Here is a 9,501-nt window from a genome sequence, read left to right as displayed (position 1 = left end):
ATACTTTATAAATAATTTCGCCAGCCATATGCAGCGCGACTGCTCTTGCCAGATTTTATTTCGCAGACAGGAAAAGGTCGTTAGGAAACAAAGAGAAAGTACAGTTTACTTCCTGTTGTTTTTATACGGAACAAAAAAAAAAAAAAAAAAAAAAAAAAAAACCTGTCTGTACCAATCAGAATGTAATGCGTTGAACGGTTAGATTAAAAAAACAACATTCTCTTGCTGTCAAGTACACGAATCGAAACGTACTGCGGTGAGAGATTGCTAAAATTCAGAACAACGTCCATGTGATCCGAAGCGCACCATTCAGATTGTAATTGGTTGACACTTTCAGCCAATTAAAATAGTTTTACAGGTCCGACTTCGCCCCTTTTAGTAGAAGCGCTGTGTTCGAAGTGTAACCCACTGGGAGACTCACGGTTTAAAAAAACAACGTCTAACTGCTGAGCAGCGAGCCTATCAGAAAGTAATGCGCTGACCATTTGATGACTTTAAAAACAACATGTCGTTGATCGGAAGCGCGCGCTGGAGCGACGGCAAAAGAATGCGACTCAACATGTCTGACGAAGGTGTGGAGCAATTTTTAGCTAAATTAGTATTAATTTTTTCTGCCGTTTGCAGAAGTTTGCATAGTTACTACTTTTAAACTCCCAGAGGAAATGAAATTTCATTTGATTTTTAATTTTACTTAACAATATGCTTGTTCTTAAGATGTGTTAGCGCACACCGCTGCTAACGCGCGAATTGAATTCAAAATCATGGAAGATATCATATTAATTAGCTCCGGGAGCGACGAAGATTCGGATGCAGAGTTGTTGGGCGTTTACACGAATGGGGAAAGCAAGACCGGCTCGTCTCTTAAAACTGAATATTCGAGGTATTCACCTGTAAGTGGCTTTTTTTTTTCAATATTCATCACGCTCTTACTATACGCAGTAAAATTCCGCATAAATGGAGGTCTTGGTTTAACAAGCGCGAACTAACTTCAGAGAGCTTTTCCAGAATCAGTAAACCTCGGTAATTCGACTTCTTTAAGTTTGTGTTTCGCGTCCGCGGCTTGACCTGTTTCTATGTAAATCCGAGAACGCCCTAGGCTCCACCCACCGGGGCTCGCGACTCTTAAGTGACTCGAGGCGTGTGGTGGCAGTCGCGCGCGCCGCACAAGGCTTCGCAGGCAAGGGTAAGAGATGACGAAGATAGCGTTAGCAATGCATATATCGTAAGTAATTGGTAAATATTGTCTAAGCCAGCGCCAGTTAATTTGTCAGGCGCGTTCTTTTTTTTTTTTTTGTTTCTTTTTCTTCTTCCCCCCCCCCCTCCACTCCGAAAAGGTAAGGTTGCGTAGAGGTCAGAACTGCCGCTTGGGTTGCAGGGTGAGGTGAGGTTCGAATCCCACCTCTTCTTGCTCTAGACTAGTACCTTCAGTTCAGTAAGGTTTTTAAATTCGGTTGCTCCGGTAAAACTGCCCAGCAGCTGTATAATTATATAAATACTATAGCTAAATAATTGTAGGTGGTAATTCAACATTGTTTTAAAGAAAAGCGTCGGTTAAGTAAGTAAATGAAAAGAATTTCAAGCTGCGAGGTTGACTGTAAACTCTCATTATTTATTTCTATTATTCTAACGTTCGTTGAGGTGGAGAAAAGTTAGGGAAAACATGATGTTTCTGCGAAGAAGGCTGTGGAGCTTCTCGCACGCTTCTATTTCTATTACTTCCTCAAAGTCCATGTCTGATATCAAGGAAGCTGTTGCCAAGAGGAAGGGGGGGGGTGACTTCCTGTGTCATTTCAACAGCCTTTGTTGAAAGCAAAGCTTTTACAAATGCACCACCAACAGTGGTTTTTTTTCCCAGTTATGTGGATTTGGGGGCCCTCAGATTTGTATCCAAGTTGAAAATATTTCTGTTTCCTATTTGCATTTGTTCCTTTATAAAAATATAGTCTGATGAAATAAGTTTTGCATATGCTATTCAAATACATATGTAAGGTAGACCTAAATGTTTTGCTTATGTGTTTGGCATGTGCTGTGTTAAAATAAGGCATCTCTAACTGTAAACATAAAGTGAGAGTGAAATTTGTGTGCGTGTTGCTTTTTTATATACATGTTGAAAGGTTTTATCTCAGTTTGCATGTGAGAAATCCTATACACAGGTGGCAGCAAAATTAATGGTGTGAGAAGTAGTGAAATGAAGGCAAGAAATGAGTAAATGTTTTATTAAATTAGATGATTCTTTCTGCTTTCATTCCTTTCTGTTTGCATCAGGAATTGAATAACCACAAAGATTGCAGATGGACTTATTCACAGCAGATATGCAGTGGAGAAAGTCCCAGCCCACCTGTCCCAGCTCTTGGTAATTTGTGTGATGGCAAGCAGCTCGGTTCTAATATGAGTTCCCAAAGTCCAAAACAAGGACTTGCATTTCCAGGAGTTGAAAGGCTGACAGGGTACACTTTCACTCTGCCAAACAACCCTCAGTTTCCATGTCAGTCTTCAGGAAACCCACTAAGAAAAAAAGATCGGACAGCTCCAGAGCTGCTGTCTGCCAACGATCGCTTTCCTGGTAAAACATGGATTACAAAAACAACTGATGGATGTGAAAATGATGTCAGATGGAGACATTTGTGGATGCCACATGATTTATGTGGTTCATCTTATATTGAACCTTCTAACATTATCTCCTCACAGAGTTTACATAGTCAATTTCCCAGTGACATGCATGATAAATATGGCTTTACTACAGACTCTTTAAACAGTACAGTTAATGCTTCTTACATTACAGGTCAGCCACCATCTCCCCACATGTCTTCACTGCCACAGCAGGGCAGCTCTGTGGAGGTAGGGTTGAAAAAGGGTGGAAAAGTGGAAAGTGTTGCAGAACATATTCCACTGGAGTTGGAGAGAAAAAATTGTGAAGAGTCTGGGGGAAATAGCTTTCAAAATGATGCTGTTGCTCTCTCCCCTGTGAGCTCCTATGGCTCATATTACTGTCCTAGTGAGATAGACCCAGTTGACGTACACAATTACAGCACATGTGAGGCATTGTTGGACAGTATCTCTACAGACACCTATTCCTCATCGCCAATAGGTTCTGGCCAGAGTCAAGGCAGTCTTCTAGTAGGAAGTTTAGCTCAGACATCTGGGTCCTATGAAAGCAAGGCTGGAGGGACAGCTGAAACCCCCTCCCAGTTTCCCAGTGTCACCCAGTTAAATGCCAGCTCTGACTCTCAGACGTTGGTTGATACCAGGATTGGGCTTGGCTTCGGCCTTGCCCCCAGCCCCAGCATGCCCCATGCCACAAGACCCAGCAGCCCAACCTCCACTGATATTCTTGCTGGTGACTCTCCTGATTGGGTGGCTGATGATGCTGAGCTGCCCAGTGATAGCTCACTTAGTGATAACAAACCAAGCCCCATCAATGACCCCTGCATGCTTACCTTTGGTGATATCAGCAAAGTACAATTGGACAGGGATGCAAGTCCCAACAGGCACGTGCCCAGTTTCATTCAGAATGCTGGTGAGGAAATGGAGAAGGAGGTTGGTGAGGAGTCTGACCACGAATCTGGTCTAGACTGCACTTCCCAGGACCGTTGTTACGTGTCCAAAGCCCACTTCAGGAAGCTCAAGCCTTTAAGCAGAAGGCTACCTCAAGACCAGGTAAGAAAAATTGTCCACATGACTATTCTCTCACTGTCAAAAATGTGTGTGTGTGTGTGTGTGTGTGTGTGTGTGTGTGTGTGTGTGTGTGTGTCTATATACATAGAGCTAATTAATCACGTAACCCAGCTAATTGTTGCTGTTGTCCATAAACTTCAGACATTGGTTGAGGTTGAAGATGAGGACAAGGAAGAGGATTTTGGTCCTCGGGAACAGCTTTGTCGGCAAAGCCTGAGCTTGGTAAATAGCACAATAGAAGAGAACTACCCAGAAGGCACACTGCAGCTGCTGTCAGATTTCCTCCATCCCCGTTTCTATCCCCCCTCTGAAGTGATGAACCACCTGATACGGGGAATCCTGCTGGACACCCAGTGCCCCATCACCCTTGTCACCGAGGCCTACAACCTTCTGATGAGAATACAAAAGTGAGTTGGTGGCATGTATTTCTAGACAGACTGGAGTCCAGTGACATTCTTGTTAAAAAGTCACTCAGTTTTTCTGTTGCAACAGTCTTATTTATTCAGTTAACTGATTGCTTTATGTTAGGGGGTTTACAGTGTTAGGTTTGTAAAAGGTGACCTGCATACTCTAAAAAGAATTTTGTTAAAGTCACAGTTGGCAGAGTTCCTCAGATTCTGATTTTAAGTCTAAGCTGGAAGCTCTGTGTATGGTTCTTTTTGTAGGGTACGCTTGTAAGCAAGTTTATGATTCTTTTGTGGCCAAAATGATGTAATGTGTCTACATGTAGGCCAGTTTAGTGTTTATGAGGTTTTTTGATGTATGTCAAGATAAAGCAACATCTCACAGTTTTTGTACTCATTATCATTGTTAAAGCTATTTCAGTTTTGGCTAGGTGAATTGATAACTGTCTTTTTTGTTCTGTAGGTACCACCCAGCAAACCAGTCTACATTTCAATGGGACTGGGAGTTGCTGACCTCTGTCATGGGCACTCAGGTATCAAAGAAGCTTCCTTGCACATTTTGTTGTAGCTGTTTTGAGCATTATTTACAGATGAGCTGTGGGTTTTAGGTTGTAGCCATATCAACTTTGTAAAAATGTGAAGTACTCATTGCTTCGAGGCAAAATTCTTTAAGTGTTTTACACATGTCTGGAAGAATCTTGTCAACAGTTTTAGGCAAAATCCTTTGCCATGAAAATCAGAGGTTTTCTCATAAATGATTTATCGCAGCTTCATTAGCCATACTTTTAATTCATGCAGGTATTGTAAGTATTCTAAATGCCTCTCTTTCTCACAAGGATAATTCCAGGAAGCACCGAAGCTCAGTTCAGTGCATGCTGCTACAGTACATACTGCAGACACTGGAAGATGACTTCTGGGCAAATTTATACATGCTGCAACCCTCCATTGTTAGGGCTGTGCTGTCATGTGACGGGAAGTTCAGCAATGTCAGGTGAGTCAGCAAGTCTGCTGGATAACACCAAAGAAGTTTAACAGAAAGACTACTAGAAGCCATTGTCAAGTAGTTCATGTCAGATCTTTTAGTTTAAGTGTTATTTTCATTGCACCTAAAAGCTCCTGGGCTGTGAGTTTGGGCATAAATTTGGTAATGACTCAGTTTGTGCTGAGTTTGCATGTTCTGCCTATGTCTGTGTTTGGTTTTCTTTGGGTTCTCTGGTTTGTCCTTACATTCCAAAGGCCTGTGTTTTAACTAGAATTGGTGACTAAATTGTCTGTCTTTGTGTATGAGTGACTGACTGTAATTGCAATGTGATGGACTGGCATCTCAGCCAAGGTGTACCCACCCTCATTTCCTATACTTGTGGGATAGGCTCCAGACCATTGTGACCCTCACTACACAAGCTGTTTTTTTTTTTTTTGTAATGGATAGATGAATAGATGTTTTGAACAAGCCTGCTTTCCTTGAAACTGATTAGCTCACTTTTTGTTTTGACAAAATGTTAAGGAGTAAGTCTGGTATGATTTGTCATTGTAGAGATGTCATTGGTTGGCTGATTTGTGCAGTGAAGAATTCAACAGTTGACCCTGCTGCTGCTGAAGCTGAAACTGCTGAGGAAAAAATGGACAGGGATGAAAATCTTCAGTAAGTGTTGCATGGGACACCAACAAATTTGTTTTATGGGTTTATGAACGTGACTATATAAGCAGAACTTGTGATTTCTTAGATTAAGAATTCCTTAGACAAAGGTGTTAGCTAAATTCTCAATAGTATTCACTGTGCATTGCTCTGGAGAACAGTGTCTGCTAAATGAATAAAAATGTAATTTAGCATTACATCCACAATACTGAAACTGCCCAATTTAGTTGATTTATGTGTAATCTTCTTTCTGAGAAGTCTCCTGTCTCAAATGTTGATATATCTCTCATGTGTCACTTATCCTTTGAGAGTTTTATTCTGTAGCTGATTTTTCTTGTAATTTTGTTATCTGCTGTGAATTGTGTGGTGTTTTTTTTTTTTTTGGGGGGCGGGGGTACTCTGGTCTGTGAAAGGCTCAGTATTTACAGGCCTGGTCATGGGTCTTTATTTCCTGGATGTTCTTATGCTATGTCAACACCTTGGTTTCCTCTCTATAGGATAGTGTTCCTCTTGCAGAAAGTGCTGACTCTGGTTGTGGAGGCGGACCGCTTTCCTACCCTCAGCTGCAACAAGCTGTCCCGAGAACTGTTCCAGACACTGGTCAGCACTGTACCCCTCCGACAACACAGGTTAGAGGAAAGGGTCGGTTGGTGGGGCAGACGCAAATAATCTATGGACAAATGGAAGTTACTGTGAAGCTTTTGTGGAGGTGAAGTTGCTACCTTTTGAACGATAGCAAGTGGACAGGGTGGACCACTGCTTTAAGCAGTCCCTAGTGCTGTGAGGTACAAAAGCATCAGTTTTCACATTCATAAATTTCTTACAGGGCAACAGGTCCTGTGAATGTAACCTGAAGGCTGCAGTAGTATGATCAGGTATCATGGAGCAATATAAAAATAATCTCAGCAAGCCCTCAACAGTTGGTCTGAAGTGTAGCCTGCTAGTTTGGGTTCCAGTGGAAGCAGACTGTTGATAGAGCAACACTCCCAGGTATCTCTTCCTGTTCCTTACCAGTCCCCCAGTCCCGCTCACTCAGATTTTCCTATTAACTTGCCAGGATGCTTTTGCTGGAGACCATAGAGAACAAATTGCTGAGGTGCAAGATTCTGGAGCTGCTTTTGGAGCACACTTGTCAGCAAAAGACCAAGCTGCCCATGTCACTAAGCCTCATATTGCATTTTGTCCGCTACTCTCAACCCATGGTGAGTGCCTGCCATTTCTGTAAGTACTTTTGCCAAAACAGATAGGAAGAGTTTTCTCAAATTCCACTGGAACATGCTTGGGGTAATTGAAGGGTCTTGGCTAGCCAGAAACCTAGAAAACACTGGAGACAGAGTAGAAACTAACTGTTTTTCAATCCAGGATGGGGCTGAAACACAACAAAAGTGGAGTGACCTCATCCAGCTGCTTTGGATGCTGCTGCTCAGCTATGAGGAGGTGAAGGAGGGTAAGGGGAACCAGTCCGTCATTATTACTGGGATACAGCACTGTTTGAAAGGATGTGAACCCAATAGGGATGGTTATTACTCTTGTATAAAATATTAAAAGTAAATCTTAAACTTATAAAATGAGTAAGTTATGATTTCCATACCTAATTCTACTTATCTACTTGGTTTAACCAATGCAACTTGGGTTCATTTTCGCACCTGCACTACTTCTGTTTCTCTTCTAAAGCAGCATATGGAATTGGTAATGCACACCTCATGCCAGATGAGACTCATTCTGATGAAATAATTTCCTGGTAAAATTAAGGGACACAAAGGGTTCACATACTTTCAAGCAGTACTGTATAAATCCGTTAACTGCATGAGTTGCATTAACTGTTAAGATTCTCCTTAATCATTACCCTGGTGAAAGTTATCACGAGAGTCTTGAATTTCAACCTTGATTGTCATTTCCTTATTCCATTCCCTACAACAGGTCATCTGCGACTGTCTATCTCCGACCGCTTTAGGTCCAATCGTATCCCGATCCAGACGCTACATGACGAGATTACACGGGAGGTGGTGCAGGAAGTAGCAGATGCCTTTCTGTCTCGGGCATCAGCCGACCTTGGCTCTTCCCTGCCCCCACAATTACAACAGTCCTTCTCTTATCTGAAGGATAACCTGTTGGAAGCCTGTCAGCACTGATGTTCTTGTTTTTAAAGCCTGTTTTATAGTGTTAGTTTTGAAATATTTATTTGTGCAAAAATGCTGTATGACATTTTTAATATTACACCAAAGCGAAGGAAAGTGAGACTTTTTTTTTTTAAACTTTTCACTGTGTGAAAGATTAACTTTTAATGTCTAGTATTCAATATTTGAATTCAGCAGTAACTGGAAAGAAAAACAAGCCCATGTACTTCACAAAACATGAAACCACATGTTGTGGGTGTGATAATCATCCATTTTAAAGTACTTGCATTAGTACGGATGAAATTTTTTTTTTTTTTTTTTTTTTTTTTGTAAACATGCACATTTTAATGACTGCTATTTCATGGTTGTATGAAACAAGAATTTTGTCATCTATAGGATGGGCCAAGAGAAAAGATTGCAATTATTCTATTTCACTTTCACTTCTTTGAAAATTAAACCTGAAAATTATATGCAAATTGAATAACTATCACGGGGAGGTAAGAACTGAGTTTACAACTTTCGTAGTGTTGCTAAAATGCCTGGAAATTAATCATAGAGGTGGAAAAACTTCTAACACCTCTATTGTTCTTTGCATTTATAGGTGTTCTATTTATATTTTTTAATTCTTTGTTCTAAATTAAATATTTACAATTAAATTGTTCACTTGCATATAGATGTATGTACTACCATGTTTTCAACAAAAAAAAATAACTTGGCAAAGTGTCAGTCACTACACTTTCTGAATAATTTTTTTGATATTCTGTACTAAATGCAATTTCTCATGTTAGTAATACAATGCATCTATATGTTCTACAATTGAATCACAAATCACTGTTGCACCATTGTTGTGATCAGTTCTATTTTCCCTCTGCCACTATAATTTGGTTATACACAACTAGCACTACACATCCTGCATTGCATATGTGCTCTAAATATCAGCAGACTTCTGACTAAAACGCATGTATTAATATTTTAGGCACTCCAGAGTCTGCTGTGATTACTTTGCTGGCTGCTAGGGATTTCCTGTCACCCTACACCATAGTTTGTGTGGGTGTTTAAATGTCTTCCTGCAGTACACTGTGTTCACCCCACCCATCATATGAACAAGACCTGAAGAAAGTATAGCTAGGCTATCCTCATGACTAAGTTCAAATTGCATTGGAAGAAAAAAAAAAAAATGCCCATTTCAAATAGTATATGAGTTATAACAGTATAAAGAATTGTCTGCTTAGTGTTTGTTCCATCACTGTTAGGTGTGTGTGGTGGAATACACCCTGGACATGATGCCACCAAATAGCAGGGTACATTTCCCCTCTTTCAGTTATAGGGGAGACACATGAGGCTCACACTGGCAGGCCAAGCTTCTCTACTACAGTTATAGGCATTGAGAAAACAGCATTACTACTGGTCAATGGTCACTGCAACTGAGAGCTCAACTGGTATGGTCAACTTCAAGCCTGAAGAGTGTTGAAGATCATTGGGGGGCGGGGGGGTGTTGTGTGACATCTTGCTTGTTATATTTATGCCTTTTTACTATGAATTCTCTCTCAAAGTACCCCAGCACGCCTTGGTGTCCCCCCCCCCGATAGGACCATTGATGGTTGTTTCCCCTCCTTTCTGTATCAGTGGACTTTGTTTGCAGTACAGCGTGTATTGCAAAATATACAAA

At 41.0% G+C, this 9,501-nt stretch overlaps 1 protein-coding gene across 4 annotated transcripts; it reads left to right on the top strand.

Moving 5' to 3' along the window:
- The first annotated feature begins 280 nt into the window (after positions 1–280).
- Positions 281–8,230, top strand: simc1 (SUMO interacting motifs containing 1). 4 transcript variants are annotated; one of them, XM_018756294.2, is made up of 11 exons: positions 281–572; positions 785–890; positions 2,266–3,657; positions 3,817–4,082; positions 4,543–4,612; positions 4,916–5,070; positions 5,614–5,721; positions 6,213–6,344; positions 6,773–6,917; positions 7,078–7,162; positions 7,636–8,230. In XM_018756294.2, exons 3-11 carry the CDS (start codon positions 2,389–2,391, stop codon positions 7,845–7,847), a joined length of 2,442 nt encoding a protein of 813 aa, XP_018611810.1. In that variant the 5' UTR covers positions 281–572; positions 785–890; positions 2,266–2,388; the 3' UTR covers positions 7,848–8,230. The 4 variants fall into 4 exon arrangements, with proteins under 4 accessions (XP_018611810.1, XP_018611809.1, XP_018611811.1 ...); XM_018756293.2 differs by lacking the exon at positions 281–572 and having other exon boundaries at positions 588–890; XM_018756295.2 differs by lacking the exons at positions 281–572; positions 785–890 and adding an exon at positions 897–1,183.
- The last annotated feature ends 1,271 nt before the right edge of the window (positions 8,231–9,501 follow it).

This window comes from Scleropages formosus, chromosome 13 (genome assembly GCF_900964775.1).
Source record: "Scleropages formosus chromosome 13, fSclFor1.1, whole genome shotgun sequence".
NCBI classification, from domain to species: Eukaryota; Metazoa; Chordata; class Actinopteri; order Osteoglossiformes; family Osteoglossidae; genus Scleropages; species Scleropages formosus.
The sequence above is the reverse complement of the archived record's forward strand: the minus strand, read 5'-3'. Positions and strand labels throughout refer to the sequence as shown.